Source organism: Octopus sinensis, linkage group LG17 (assembly GCF_006345805.1).
Source record: "Octopus sinensis linkage group LG17, ASM634580v1, whole genome shotgun sequence".
Taxonomy (NCBI): Eukaryota; Metazoa; Mollusca; class Cephalopoda; order Octopoda; family Octopodidae; genus Octopus; species Octopus sinensis.
The window spans coordinates 5,331,324-5,347,211 of record NC_043013.1 but is presented as its reverse complement, the minus strand read 5'-3'; the positions used below and the strand labels follow the sequence as shown (position 1 = coordinate 5,347,211).

Sequence of the window (15,888 nt, the reverse complement as noted above, 5' to 3'; positions counted from 1 at the left end):
GTCTTCACCATTCCACTTGGAAATATGCAAATGAGCAAGCCTGATGAGTTTTTCAGTACCACACATCTACAATTATTCAACATCCTGCCGAGCAAAATCAGAGATTTGTGAGGAGGAGATGGAGGTCTTCAAAGAGCTTCTGGGCAAATTTTGTACTTGAGATATCAGATGAAGCCACATCATGACAGGAGGTATGAAGAAGAGCAGTTCCATCCAACTCACTACTTCACCAGGAACATTACAGAGACGCAAACTCACTGAAAGGCAGTGCTCCAGCATGGCCTCAGCCTCTTGTTGAATGAAACTAGTAAGAAATAAAAGGTGTATGTATGTGTGTATTCTTTTATTTGTTTCAGTCACACTGTGGTCATGCTGGAGCACCGCCTTTGGTCAAACAAACTAACTCCAGGACTTATTCTTTGCCAGCCTAGTACTTATCCTATTGGTCTCTTTTACCGAACTGCTAAGTTACGGGGACGTAAACACACCAACATCAGTTGTCAAGCAATGATGGGGGGACAAACACAGATGCACACACACACACATACATGATAGGCTTCTTTCAGTTTCCATCTACCAAATCCACTCACAAGGCTTTGGTCGGCCTGAGGCTATAGTAGAAGACACTTGCCCAAGGTGCCACACAGTGGGACTGAACCAGGAACCATGTGGTTGATAAGCAAGCTACTTACCACACAGCCATGCCTGCACCTATATATATATAACTCCTGCGCAGGTGGCAGGTAAAAAACACCATTTCGAGCGTGGCCATTTCCAGTATCGCCAGACTGGCCCTCATGCCGGTGGCACATAAAAGCACCCACTGCACTCTCGGAGTGGTTGGCGTTAGGAAGGGCATCCAGCTGTAGAAACTCTGCCAGATCAGATTGGAGCCTGGTGCAACCATCTGGTTCACCAGTCCCCAATCAAATCGTCCAACCCATGCCAGCATGGAAAGCGTACGTTAAAGGATAATGATGAATGATTTAGGTCAAAATAATAGTCTCTGTGATTTTTCAGGCAATTTCATTCACGAGAAAAATTTTGGCATGAATGGGTTAAATAGATGATGAATGATGATGCATACACACACGTGTGTATATATATATATATATATATATATATATATATATATATATAATATATATATATATATATATATACATACATTCCCATACAAACACACACAGATATATGAGTGAGTGAACAAATGAAAGTAGCACTCAATACATTTAGTTGGAGTTACTTGCATTTAATAACAATCTGACTCAGCTCCACATTACTTAAAGGTTTCAGGGGATTGTAGGACACGTCCACCTTGTCAGATATTCAAGGACACAATCACTATCATTGAACATCTGACAAAGTGGACACACCCATGAATCATCATCATCATCATTGTCATTTAATGTCTGCTTTCCATGCTGGCATGGGTTGAACGGTTTGACTGAGGACTGGTAGGCCAGAAGGCAGCACCAAGCTGATCTGGCGAAGTTTCTACAGCTGGATGCCCTTCCAAATGCCAACCACTCCGTGAGTGTAGTGGGTACTTTTTATGTGCCCTGCCACGAGAGCCAGTCAGGCGGCACTGGCATCGACCACACTTGAATGGTGCTTTTTACGTGCCACTGGCACGGGTGCCAGTCAGGCAGTCTTTGCATAATGTGGATATGATTCAAATTACACATGTATGAATGTGTTTGTGTGTGTGTGCGTGTAAGAATATATGTATAAAGGTACTGAAGCTGCAAATCCTCTAAGCTTACTCTGTGTATTCTTTTATATGTTTCAGCCCAAATGCTGTGGCCATGCTGGAGCACTGCCAGTGTAAATTGCCTTTTCAATGGCCATTCTTACACAATTGGCCTTTGGTGAAAGGAGTTTGATACTGCTGCCCTCTTGAATTGCTGTAGAAACACTGCCAGATCTGACTGGCCTGGTGCAGCCTCTGGCTTCCCAGACCCCAGTTGAATCGTCCAACCCATGCTAGCATGGAAAGTGGACGTTAAATGATGATGATGATGATGATGATATAGATCCATCTGGGATCATGGACAGCAGGGCCAAGATGTTCAAGATATCCACCACTAATCCAAGGAGATCTCTCAGATGTTTTGGCAAGTTCATTAATTAACTGTGAGCCTTTGAAAAATAAATTTTAATGAATTCCACTTAAATTGTGATTATTATATTTCTTTCTAATTCTGCATCACTGATGTTTGAAAAATATAAATCAGTAGATTTAAAAAAAAACATTGGAGGTGGTTATGATAAAATAAAAGTTAAACAGGAATAGAGCGGAGTGTAAAAAATATCCACGCTAAAACAAATATCTGCTGAAAAATGTCCGTGGAAATTTAAAAAGTATTCAATAGTGATAATAATTATATTTCTTTCCACTTTCTACATAGCAATTCTGAAGATTCACAGCCAAGTCTTCTTAAAAATCACAAACTACCAATTAAGAAAAAACAAAAAAAAATAAATAAAATAGGCGCAGGAGTGGCTGTGTGGTAAGTAGCTTGCCTGCCAACCACATGGTTCTGGGTTCAGTCCCACTGTGTGGCATCTTGGGCAAGTGTCTCTGCTATAGCCCCGGGCCGACCAATGCCTTGTGAGTGGATTTGGTAGACGGAAACTGAAAGAAGCCTGTCGTATATATGTATATATATGTATGTATGTGTATGTATATGTTTGTCCCTCTAGCATTGCTTGACAACCGATGCTGGTGTGTTTACGTCCCTGTCACTTAGCGGTTTGGCAAAAGAGACCGATAGAATAAGTACTGGGCTTACAAAGAATAAGTCCCGGGGTCGATTTGCTCAACTAAAGGCGGTGCTCCAGCATGGCTACATTCAATTGACTGAAACAAGTAAAAGAGTAAATGAAAACTTAGAAAAGTCATTGTATAAAGCTGTCCTAAAGGCGATATGGTCATGCTTGAACCATCTTTGACCCTAGGGGGTTTGCTACATGAGCTGAGCTGAGGCTAAAACAACAACACCACTACATGGATACAAATTAAGAATAGAGTCAATTTCTGTTATGTAATTCATTGCAAATAGCGTCAGATTGCTCCATGTATCATTCCACCTGTCGGCCTGAGAGTGACCCAGGGTTAAATGAAAACTATACACACATACACTTGTTTCAGTCATGTGACTGCGGCTATGCTGGAGCACCACCTTTTAGTTGAACAAATCGACCCCAGGGCTTATTTTTTAAAGCCTGGTGCTTATTCTATCGGTCTCTTTTGCAGAACCGCTAAGTTACGTAAACGTAAACACACCAACACAGGTTGTCAAGCGGTGATAGGTAGACAAACACAAACATATTTATGTGTGTGTCTTTGTGTCTGTCTCCGTGTCACTGCTTGACAACCGGTGTTGGTGCGTCTACGTCCCCATAATCTATCCGTTCGGCAAAACAGACCGATACAATAAGTACTAGGCTTACAAAGAATAAGTCCTGGGGTCGATTTGTTCGACAAAAGGCGGTGCTCTAGCATGGCTACAGTCAAATGACTGAAACAAGTAAAAGAGTGTGTGTGTGTGTGTATATATATATATAGTCCTTAAAGTGGGCCAAAAGTTACCAAAACATTTGACATTTTATGTATATTATATATACTCTTTTACCTGTTTCAGTCATTTTGACTGCGGCCATGCTGGAGCACCGCCTTTAGTCGAGCAAATCGACCCCGGAACTTATTCTTTGTAAGCCCAGTGCTTATTCTATCGGTCTCTTTTGCCGAACCGCTAAGTGACGGGGACGTAAACACACCAGCATCGGTTGTCAAGCAATGCTAGGGGGACAAACACAGACACACAAACATATACACACACACACTTATATATATATATACATATATACGACAGGCTTCTTTCAGTTTCCGTCTACCAAATCCACTCACAAGACTTTGGTCGGCCCGAGACTATAGTAGAAGACACTTGCCCAAGATGCCACGCAGTGGGACTGAACCCGGAACCATGTGGTTGGTTAGCAAGCTACTTACCACACAGCCACTCCTATATATATATAATTATTTTATTTTTATTATATATTATCATTATTAATCTTCATTTTTATTCATCGTGCACAAGAAAGTGTGTATTCATCATTATTTTATCTATTTTTTTTCAATCTTAGAAAAATTTCAGCATGTCTTTGACAATTCCGGAACGAACTTATTTTGGGCGTGACTTCTGGCCCACCCTCGACAGTCCGATGAAGGCGAAGAAGCCGAAACTTCAAAGTCACTATTAACTTCCTCTTTACAAAAGTTGGCGTTCGTTCGGTATTGGTCTAAAGAGTTTCGGTGTGAGGAGACGAATCCAGGTAAAAAAAAAAAAAAAAAAAGTCACAGGGGTTTTGTCCGGATCCCATAAATTAATTATGACTTTTTTTCCTAGCCAAAATTGCGACTTTATTACCGGTCACCTAGGAGAAGGCTTCGTTCAATCTCCTTTTCAGTTTTAGCCTTTATGTCATAAGGGAAGTTAGTGTGGCTCAATGACGTCGTACTAATATCGAAATTTTGCCCAAAAGTTTTAAAATGTTAAATTGCTTTGATATACAACTCTACACAAAAAAACATTTACATATGTACGGTATGTGTATATGAGTATATATATGGAGAATCGCTTAGTCCCAAATCATCGACTGATCGCCAAATGATGCAACCAAGGAAAGTGAAAGTGGATTTTTTATAGTTAAGAAAACCGCCCAATGTCGCAATTTTATAAATATAATTATACATATATATGTGAGAGAGACGTTATTATTATTAAAGCTACAAAAATATCACAAAAAACGTTCCTATTCGCCTGTATATATATATTATATAATATATATAAGCAAACAGGAACATCCTTTAATATATATGTATGTATCTATGTATGTATTTATTTATTACTAGTGACATAAAATCTTGAGTCAATTTGTAACTTCTGCCGATTAAATCAATATAAATTCATGTTTTTTAAAGTCTTATCTATCTATCTATCTATCCATATATCTCTCTATCTATCTACCTATCTATCTAGGATCTATCTCTCTATCTATCTATCTATCTAGGATCTATCTATCTATCTATCTATCTATCTATCTATCCTGTTTGTATTACCAAACCTCTCTCTCTCTTTCTTTCTTTCTCATAATGTGAGTTTTTAAAATAGTTTAGTCTCGTTATTCTGGGTTCTTGGATTCATATAAACTGGAAAGTGTTTGTGACTTCATAGTTTGTGAAGATCGCTTACTTTGTTATTGTTTGATCTTCTTCACAGGTAGCCTAATTAGGTTTGAACAATGCTTAGATATAATGGTGTCTAGTTTTGGGAGGTTCTGATGCAGCAAATACATACATACAGGCAGGCAAACAGACAGGTAGATATTCCTGGTATGTACCATCTACTTTTTCATTAGACAAGAGGCAGAACACAGAGAATAATTTAAACCGAAACGAACAACGCAAAACGAACCATTCATGTATTATATTGGAGTTCAATGTATTTCTTTTTTGCTATTATTCAATGCTTTGGGTTTCTTTCGCGAAAGTTTTTTTTGTTTTTATTTTTCGTATTGACGAGATGGAAGCAAAAATAAATAAACAAACAAACAAAATTCCTCGCATTGCTTTCTGGTTTCCAACCACATGGTTCCCGGCTCAGTCAGATATTCTTGGCGGCGGAGAGAGATGATGAAATTCTTTTTACTGAATCCCGAATTATAATTGAGGGACAAAGCCACACATTTTTTCATCGTGTAGGGGAGATATTTAATAAAATTGACATCTCAGTATTTAATTGGTACCCATTGGATCCAAATGAGTTGGTCTTTAATCGCTCTGAAATCACACCTCAGGTATTTCACAACATAGGTATTTCTCAATCAAATACGACTGACTGAAGTCTGTTACTGGAGCCAAAGAGGAAGAAAGCCTCTATATAGTTGCTCAAACGGTTAGAAAGAGCAGCTAAATCTCTCTGAAATCACAACTAGGCGCATTAAAAATAAGGACACGCTCTCTATGTATGTATTTATATATGTTATTAATCCAGGGGGATAGCAAAAATGAAGTTGAAAATGTACAGAATATATTATAATTAATTAGAATTTAATTACATTTTAAAATATAAGAATACACTTGACCGGTTTCACATCAAATTTCAAAAGTGTAGTTTCTGGAATTGTGTTTATTCTGGCCATTATATAATGGAATGACTTTTGGTCAGAAATGACAGAACGAACATCCGCAGAAACAATAACACAGAGGTGTGTGGGGGTGTAAGGGGCATATTTCAACTAGGGACCCCAACATGTGAGTTAAACCTAGAGCTGAGATGCTAATCAATAATAATTAACAAGAATTCTTAATTAAATTAAGATATTTCTATGTTAATTAGTGACGTGGGATATATATATATACAAATATAAACTTCTAGTGTAGTTACATAAACGTTAAAGACCATAAACAAATCTATTATATAATTTCATTCACATCACTGTTTAAATTCAAAGTTACTTGGTCTGTGTAGAAGGGATGCAGAAAGGAGGGGTTCTCAGGGGCCTCTTTAAGCCGTGCGCTTGTGCGCGCGCACAAAGAAAAAAAATGTGCGCGCACATGATTTTTCAAAATGAAATTGAAGTTTTTGAAATTGAAGATGGTTAGTTGCAATAGGTGTGCACAGAAAAACAAAATTTGCACACAAGCAAATTTCTGCGCACAAAGGGAAAAATTAGAAGGAACACTGGGGGGTGGGGTCGTATTTAATCGTAGACGATAGTTTCAAAGGCTAGGGAAAATAATATCGCTTTAGTTACACGCCACCAGTCATCAGACAGAATTATAAAAAAATAAAATTAATAATTAAAAAAATTCAAATTGCTTTTACTTTTGTTATGTGTGTATATAGGTGAGAAAGTTGGTGTTTAAAACAAGCCTTCTGTAGTTTTTTCACTTTTTACTATTTTCTATATATATATATATATATATATATATATATATATATATACACTCGGACACGCACATATATATATATTGCGTAATCATTGGAGAGTGAAGTTCCAACTCCCTTGTTTCCCTCTGATTGTGGTCTGGCGTCAGAGAACAGGACTAACCTGCTTATCTATTTATTTTATATATGACATACGTAATTTTCGTAATATCATAGTTAGAAAGTATGAAAAGATAAAATAAAATATATATTTGTTTCTTTTAATTAATGAAATAAGACGGTGCGACGTTCATGCCTTTTCCAATGACATTAGTGACGTCAGGATACCGAAGAGAAGTGAAACTAATTCAATAAAGAATCGAAACCGATTCGCCAGGAAATGATTGTTGGTTTAAAGTGAAAGGAAATGTCAAATAGATTGTTTTGAATTTTTGTATAACAATATTAAAAATGATACTGACACTTTTTGTATGTCTGTTTTCTCATTCTCATATTCGAGTCAATGTAGAAACTTTCACGTCTTTGAAATTTGTCCTTGTCATGTACCCTCGTAGCATTTTAGTTTCGTTTCTCGACGTCCCAAGTTCAACTCCTACCAAAGTCGACATTGATTGTCATCCTTCCGGGGCCGATGGAATGAGGTACCAGTCAAGTTTCGGTGCTGCTGATATAATACGACCATATGAATCCACCTCATAGAAACTCCATGGCCTTGTTCCGATGCTAGAAATCGTTATTCCAGGCTGACACGGGTGCTGGAGTTGAATGGTTTGAATATCATATAATTTCGCCTCTACGATTCTACGTGAAATCCGTCTGGGATCGATCAAATAGAAACCAGTAATATACAGCAAAATCCACTCGAAAATTTTAAAGAATCTGTTCTAACGACCAGGTTTCGTGTCTAAGCTAAATAAAGCCACAATTAATACAAAAGCCGATAATTGATTTTTAAAACATAATATAAAGTGGTTAATATAAACAGTTTAGATAAAGGAATGACCATACCTGTAATAATGGATTTTATGACAATGTCGATTTGTGTTAGCTGAATGTAGAGGGTAAGTTAAGCCGGTAGGGTACAAGGTTATGGAAATGATGGCAATTATTGTTGTTATTATTATAACAACCGAATAAATATTTTGCCAACACCGAGACACAGAAACAGCTGGATGGGGGCAGCCATGTTTAAAGAGTAAATTAAGCCGCGCGCACACACACACACACACACATACACAAATACATACACATACACACAAATACATACACACAAACAAACACACACACAAATACATACACATACACAGACACACAAATACATACACACACACACACAAATACATACACACATACAAATACACACAAATACATACACATACACACAGACACACAAACAACTACATACATAGCTACACAAATACACACACACACATACATACTCACAAATACTCAAATACAGATAAAAATATACGCATAGGCGTGTACGCGTATGTGTTTGTTATTAGGTTTATATAGCATTATATATTCGACGTGTGGATATTCCTGGATATTGACATGTAAAAGAATAAATGAGATTTAGAGAGAAAAAAATTCTGCTTTAAGAATGTCATATTTAATTCCTTAGTTGCATACATATATATATATATATATATATATACATATATATATATATATGTGTGTGTGTGTGTGTGTGTATTGTGAAATAATGGGTCTTTTAATATAGGAGAAACAAGGGATTCGAAACATTTCTTTAATGTAACAGAAGTTCCATAACACGAGTCACCCTAAAAGTAGCTACCTCGAACAAAAGAAAAATATATAAAGTATACTGTATAACCGAAGTCATGATTTATAAATTTAATACTTTATTATACAAATATTATTTAAAAATAATAATGATAATCGTATTTTTTTCTGGACATTTAATTTTATTCTGCGCAGTTGTCTTATTCATTCATTAGTATCAGAAAAAGTTACAAATAATAATAATTGTGGTTTTTAACCTAAACATTAGACCACATGCTTTTGGGTGAGTGTATTGCAGATAAACTCGACACCAGTACATGACTGGTATTTATTTTATCGACTCCCGAAGAATGAAAAATAATGTTAGTAAACCCGGCGTGATTCGAACTCGGAACATAATTAATATTAATAATAAAATTAAAGACGAAGAGGAGCTAACTCTCTTTGTTATCGAAGAGAAAACGGTAGAAAATCCCTCTGTAAATATTGCCCCGCTCTTACCGCTATAAATGGGTATTATACACACAAACACAAAAGAAATATTTAGTAGAATAAACGAAAGAACATTTATTATTTTATAGAAATAAGCCATCACATTTTCTAAAGGAAAATTTTATTTGAAAACAAAAAATATTGCTAAAAGTTTTTTTTTTCCTTTCGGTAACTTTCATCACGACTAATAATTGTATTTATATGAGACGGACTCAATTTCCTCTATTCAAGTTATTATTTTTATAATATGTCAATTATACTGTAAATTATATGTAAATTAATGAAATTTAAATATGAAAATTAGTGGAGGTTTAAATAAAATAATGATTTACACCGACGATTATATTCTCGTTCGGGAATAAGAGGTGAGAGAGGAGAGTGGATGAGTCAAGTACAGAAAGGAGAGAGGGGGGTTATTTTGACCTTCGTGAGAAAAATAAATTACTTGAACAAAAGCAAAGCGAAGCAAAATTTAAACCCTACTTCGGTTATTTCTATTATTTAAGTTTCAGGAAATTAGAGTAATACCTTTTATTTAAATAAGACAATGATTTACTAGGTTTATTCTGGAATAAGCGAATAGTTTGCTTATGTAAGTTCCGGTTTAAAGGGAAATAATTTCTATTGTATTATGATGCGGTGTAATTAAGTTCCGGAATAAGCGAATACATTCCTAAGAGAAGCAGAATATAATAATTGCTCTCTGAACCTGGAAACTCTGCTTTATGTTAAATCATGATTCGTTACCGCAAGTTTTTCCGATGGACTAAAGAAATTGACGCCCTTCTACCAGAATATTATAAACGTTGGTGTCAAGAATTTAATGCAAAAGAACCCACACCAGTCCACTGGAAGCCAGCAGAAGAATACATCAGTAACCCTAAAATTAATGGTAAAAAACTGAAGGTTGTTAATAATTTTCCTTTACCTGTGATATATCCCGAGCAAAGTGATGCTGGTTTGTGGGGCGGCGAAGGATTGGTGTATGGACTGAGGAAGAAGCGGCGGACTTCGACCAAAACCCCTTTTCTCTGGCGTCCACATCTGGAGAAGAGGGCACTGTACAGCGAAATCTTGGAGAAATGGTTCGAAATAACAGTCACCCAGAGAACTTTGATGTTGATAGATGAAGTTTATGGTTTCGATAATTACATATTGAAAACACACGCCGTTGACTTGAGTTCGAACCTGGGGCTGCGACTAAAGAGAAAGATGTTACTCGCCCTTGCCAGGAGGTCGTTTGCGAAGGACAACTTGCAGAAACAAGGGGAGATCTATGAGAGGTATAAAGAATTTGTCATCCCCGAAGAGGAAGCCGAATGGGTCGGTCTTTCAGTGAAGGAAGCTTTGAAAAAAGCGAACTTTTTACGCAAAGCTGAAAACCCCATCGTTCCCCTAAAGGAGTTATACACAAAAGAACTTATAGAGAAATTAAAAACTACCACACTCGAAGAGCCTAGCAGTAAACCGCCGGAATCATCTCTCCTCTCTAAATTGAACCCTTTTAAAACAGATACTTGAGGATTCTTTTACCATATTAATTCGTTACAAACACACACATAACATAACAAAAAACACAAGGGTGTCCTCGCTTTAATGTCCTAAATTCAACCAAAAAAGCCGACAGTTGCAATCTTGTAAATGTCTTCGAAATACAGAGAATCAGTCAACTGGACGTTGGTCACTCGGAGCTTCTACACCTTTCATATTCTTCATTCAACACCATTAACATCCTAAATTGAGAGCCACCCGCTTAATTAAAAACTATCCAAACTTCTCGGCATATAACAGCAAAGCCCAGCTGGGCCCCAGCATCTGTTTTGGTTATTTCCACACGTGGATGACCCACCACGAAACGAATTGTAGTTTAGGACAGTCGAAGCTCAATCAATGGACCAATTTGAATTAAGGACAGTAAAAGCGAGAAAACCCAAATCCAGTTTGTAAAGAAGATAAATCTGTTGTTTTTATAATAATTTCCATATGTTGTTTGTGGTTTATACTTGGTTCTCAATTCCTTCCGCAACAATTGTTGGTAGGTTTCTGCCACTTCAAGGTTCTTCGTTCTTTGAGTCTAAATTGTTTGTTGTCACCTTCTGATGTTTTTGTTAAATTAACCAACTCATGTTTTTTTTTTTTTGTTTTTTTGTATTCTTCCATTCTCTTGTTAAATCCTACATTAGTATTGTTTTTGTTTTCTTGGTTGAATTTTGGAATTGCAGTCCTCACTTCATATAAAACGAAAAGAGTATCTTTTTCTGGTACTACTTAAATACAGAGGTCCCGACGCATCTACGAAACCTTAAAACTAACCCTAACCCCCAAACGAGTGTGCGCTGTAAAAACACGGAAGTCTTTCCAAACATCGGGACCACTGTATTTAGGCAATTTCCATAATTTTCAAATTTTGGAAACTTCTTCCCTCAACTCCTACACCCTTTCCTTTCCCAGAAGGTGTGGAACTTCAAGGGACACTTATCACAAAATTCCGCCGTTTTTTTTTTTGTTGTTCCTTTGCAGAATTACACCAGTCTGTAACAAAGTGATAAAGTTCCTTTTATTTTAGTCGAGGTAGTCCCTGGAGTTTGTAGCTGTGAATTTCTCTCATACACACACACTCTATATATGGCGGAGGTAAAGAATACGCACACCCAGTTTTCGACACAATCTTAAACCTAACCCTAAACGCCGAAAACGGGTGGTGTGCGTATTCTTTACCTTCACCTATACGACTTTTGTGTGTATGTCATATGCAAATGGGATCACAAGCATGTTTTACCAAGGAAACTCAAATAGAGAATCCCTGGAATGTCTCACAAATTATCACTGTTCCACTAATCAAATGATTTTGGAGGATGTAAATCTGCTAATAATGTTCTTTTTTTTTTGTATGTGAACATCAACATTTCTAGGTTTTTATGCAAATCTGTTTTTATATAACCCAGTGCATTGTAACAACAGTTTGGCATCTCGTCCAATTTTGTTTCCTCATAACTTTCAGAAAATGCATAGTAGCTGTGTGGTAAGTAGCTTGCTTATGAACTGCATAGTTCTGGGTTCAGTCCTACTGTGTGTAACCTTGGACAAGTGTCTTCTACTATAGCCTCGGGCTGACCAAAGCCTTGCGAGTGGATTTGGTAGACAGAAACTGAAAGAAGCCTATCATATATATGTTTGTATGTCTGTGTTTGTTTCCCCAACATCGCTTGACAACCAATGCTGGTGTGTTCACGTCCCTGTAACTTAGCGGTTCGGCAGAAGACACTGATACAATAGGTACCAGGCTTACAAAGAATAAGTCCTGGGGTTGATTTGTTCGACTAAAGGCAGTGCTCCAGCATGGCTGCAGTCAAATGACTGAAACAAGTAAAAGAGAGAGTAAAATGTTAATGAAACTTTGCAGATATATCTCCAAGAGTGTACTTTATGATTATATTGGTGAATGCTGGAAGAAGAAATTTTTTTTCTCCCACATGATCATAATCTATGTCATTTAAAATGTATTTCTGGAAAATTTCTTTGAAAAATATGCATTTTTAAGAAAGGTATAGCAAACAGTGAACAAGGTGTACACTTCGATAAATGAAAGAAATTTTTTAAAAAACCCTGAAGCAGCAACAAAACTGGAAGAAAATGAATACGAAGGAAGGAAAATGTAAGTCTGACAATATGTTTATGCTCTCGCGTTTTCTCTCTTTCTATCCTGGGAAGTCATGTGTTTCCTCTTCAGCAAGATACTCTTTCCTATGGCTCTATCATATTTTAACCCCTCAACACTTGATATAAAGCCACATCCCCCAATACTACAATGCCAGTCAACCAATGGGTTTTTCTGGTTATTTGGTGACCTCACTAGTGCTGGTGCTATGCAAAATGTATCCCCTCTGTCAAGTGGTTGGTGTGAGGAAGGGCATCTAGCGGTATAAACCATTTCAAAGCCATATATTGGAGCTCTGTGCTGTCGTCTGGTTTATCAATTCAATAAGACCTTTACATCTTGATGTAAATCTGTGGTTCTCAACTTTTTTTTTTTTGCTTATGGACCTCTTTGATTCCTGTTTCTCTCAAATGGACTGTCATAACCATTTGCTGTTTAAAAAATCCTATTATATTTTTGCAATTAAATATTATTAGGGATAGTATAAAAAAAAATTCAGTTCTATATTTAAGAGATGAGGAATAATGTACATTATTTGCATTTGACGGATATTTGTCCTCGTCTTGTTTGTTGTTAACACAATGTTTCAGCTGATATACCCTCCAGCCTTCATCAGGTGTCTTGGGGAAATTTCGAACCTGGGTTCTCATTCGTAAGGTATTTTTAGATATTATTATTCAGGTCACTGCCTGGAATCAAACTTGGAATCTTGGGGTTAGTGCCTTGTGCTCTTAACCCACGGGCATATGGCATAGTGGCCAAGAGTGCGGGCTACTAACCCCAAGATTCCAAGTTCAATTCCAGGCAGTGACCTGAATAATAATATCTAAAAATACCTTACGAATGAAAACCCAGGTTCGAAATTTCCCCAAGACACCTGATGAAGGATGGAGGGTATATCAGCTGAAACATTGTGTTAACAACAAACAAGACGAGGACAAATATCCGTCAAATGCAAATAATGTACATTATTCCTCATCTCTTAAATATAGAACTGAATTTTTTTTTTATACTATCCCTAATAATATTTAATTGCAAAAATATAATAACAACAACAACATAGGAAAAATACCTTAGGAATGAGAACCCAGGTTTGAAATTTCCCCCAAGATACCTGAAGAAGGCTGTGGAGGGTATATCAGCCAACAAACAAGATGACAAATATCCGTCAAATGTAAGTAATCTAAAAAAAAAAAATTGTTTAAATATTTTGTTTATTGTAGAAGCATAACCAATTGCAGATAAATTTTAACAAATCTTATAAGGACCTCTAAGGGTCAAGTGGACCCCAGTTGAGGTGCACTGATTTCAATTAAAATATAAACTTCATTTATACCACAAATTAAATTTCCAAATATTCTCTCTGGATGAACTTCACCCTTCACGTGTTCATGGAAATGAATGGGAACAATATAAGGAAGGCTTCTTCCATGATCCAATCCCCCAAATTGTTCTGGTTGTGTTTCTGATTACTACTCGCATCTTGTAGAACCGTACACCTATCAACTACCCTATTCTTTTACCGCCATGCATTTTTAGAATCGCTCCTTGTTTTACCATCAAATATTCATTCTTCCTTACTTTCATGAATTTGATGGGATTTATTGAAACAGATTTTTTTATGGCTGGATGCCCTACCTGTCACCAACCCTTGCCTGTTTCCAAGTGAGAGTAATGTTTCCCCCCATGGTTGGACACTTTTTCATAAAACATTGGAAATGTACACCACTTGTATGACAGTGACACTCATTTACAACTATCACATGATATCAAGACAATGACATGCACACATACTGAGAGATAAAAATATTTAAACCAAATACATACTCTTTTACTTGTTTCAGTCATTTTACTGCGGCCATGCTGGAGCACCACCTTTGGTCGAGCAAATCGACCCCAGGACTTATTCTTTGTAAGCCTAGTACTTATTCTATCAGCCTCTTTTGCCGAACCGCTAAGTTATGGGGATGTAAACAAACCAGCATCGATTGTCAAGCGATGTTGGGGGGGGGACAAATACAGACTATGCACTGTAGGATGCATGTCCTGGGGCCAGCATTTGGTCATTTGTTTCCATCCATCACTAATGTCCAGCTATTATTTCCTCTGTTTCTGTCTGTCTCTCCTCTTTCTATCTGTTTGTTCATCTGTCTATCTAATATATATATCTGCTTCTATCTTTCTATCTATTTATTCCCCTCTCTATCTATCTGTCAATCGATCCTGCTTCCTGCTCTTTCTTCTCAACAAAGCAGTTTATTCACTAAATTCTCGTGTGTCTCTACGAACAGTAAACACAATACCAACCATTGTCGCAGTGATTTCTTTGTTTTCCTCATTCATGACTTTATCAAAATGTAGAACTTCCATGCTGATTTCTGTCTGCAATTCTGACTAGACAGATTTCCTAGATTTTGTCTTGACAAAAGAAAGCTGAATACATATTCACACAGGTATATCATTGCAAAAAGAATGAAGAAAGAGTCCTTGTCAAAATCTCTGAGACGTTAAATCTTCATGCATAAAACAATAAACTATTTAGTATACTTGATGTAAGCATTAGAAAGCATTTTACTTGTTTCCAACACACATGAATCATCACCTTTGTTTTAATGTCCACTTTTCCTTACTTGCATAGGCTGGAATGAATTTTTGGGGATGGATTTGTCTATGACAGGATGCCTTTCCTATCTCAACCCTCACCTATTTCCAGGTTTGTTAATTTTCCCACATGACCAGAAATACTTTCGTGGAAGATTGGAAATGAAGGACACTGCTTGTCTGACAATGTCAAGACAAGGAAATACCAACCTACCTTTACATGTGTGTATGTCATCATCATCATTGTTTAACGTCCATTTTCCATGCTAGCATGGGTTGAACGGTTCAACTGGGGTCTGGGAAGCCAGAAGGCTGCGCAAGGCCCAGTAAAATCTGGCAGTGTTTCTACAGCTGGATGCCCTTCCTAACGCCAACCACTCCCTGAGTGTAGTGGATGCTTTTTACGTGCCAGAGATAGATAGATAGATGTAGATA

At 37.0% G+C, this 15,888-nt stretch overlaps 2 protein-coding genes across 3 annotated transcripts in view; one reads left to right on the top strand and one right to left on the bottom strand.

Moving 5' to 3' along the window:
- The window catches only part of LOC115220853, a 27,117-nt gene extending 18,951 nt beyond the window's left edge, over positions 1-8,166 (bottom strand). The window contains exon 1 of one of the 2 annotated variants that reach the window (XM_029791031.2): positions 7,965-8,166. The gene's annotated coding sequence lies outside the window, so the exon portion shown is untranslated. Of the gene's footprint in view, positions 1-7,417; positions 7,735-7,964 lie in introns of those variants that run through there. The other variant, XM_036510276.1, reaches the window with a different exon arrangement.
- A 1,395-nt stretch (positions 8,167-9,561) lies between these two features.
- LOC115220852 (39S ribosomal protein L28, mitochondrial) lies at positions 9,562-11,174 on the top strand. The gene has a single exon (XM_029791030.2). The coding sequence runs from the start codon at positions 9,930-9,932 to the stop codon at positions 10,713-10,715; it is 786 nt and encodes a 261-aa protein (XP_029646890.1). The 5' UTR covers positions 9,562-9,929; the 3' UTR covers positions 10,716-11,174.
- Positions 11,175-15,888: the final 4,714 nt, after the last annotated feature.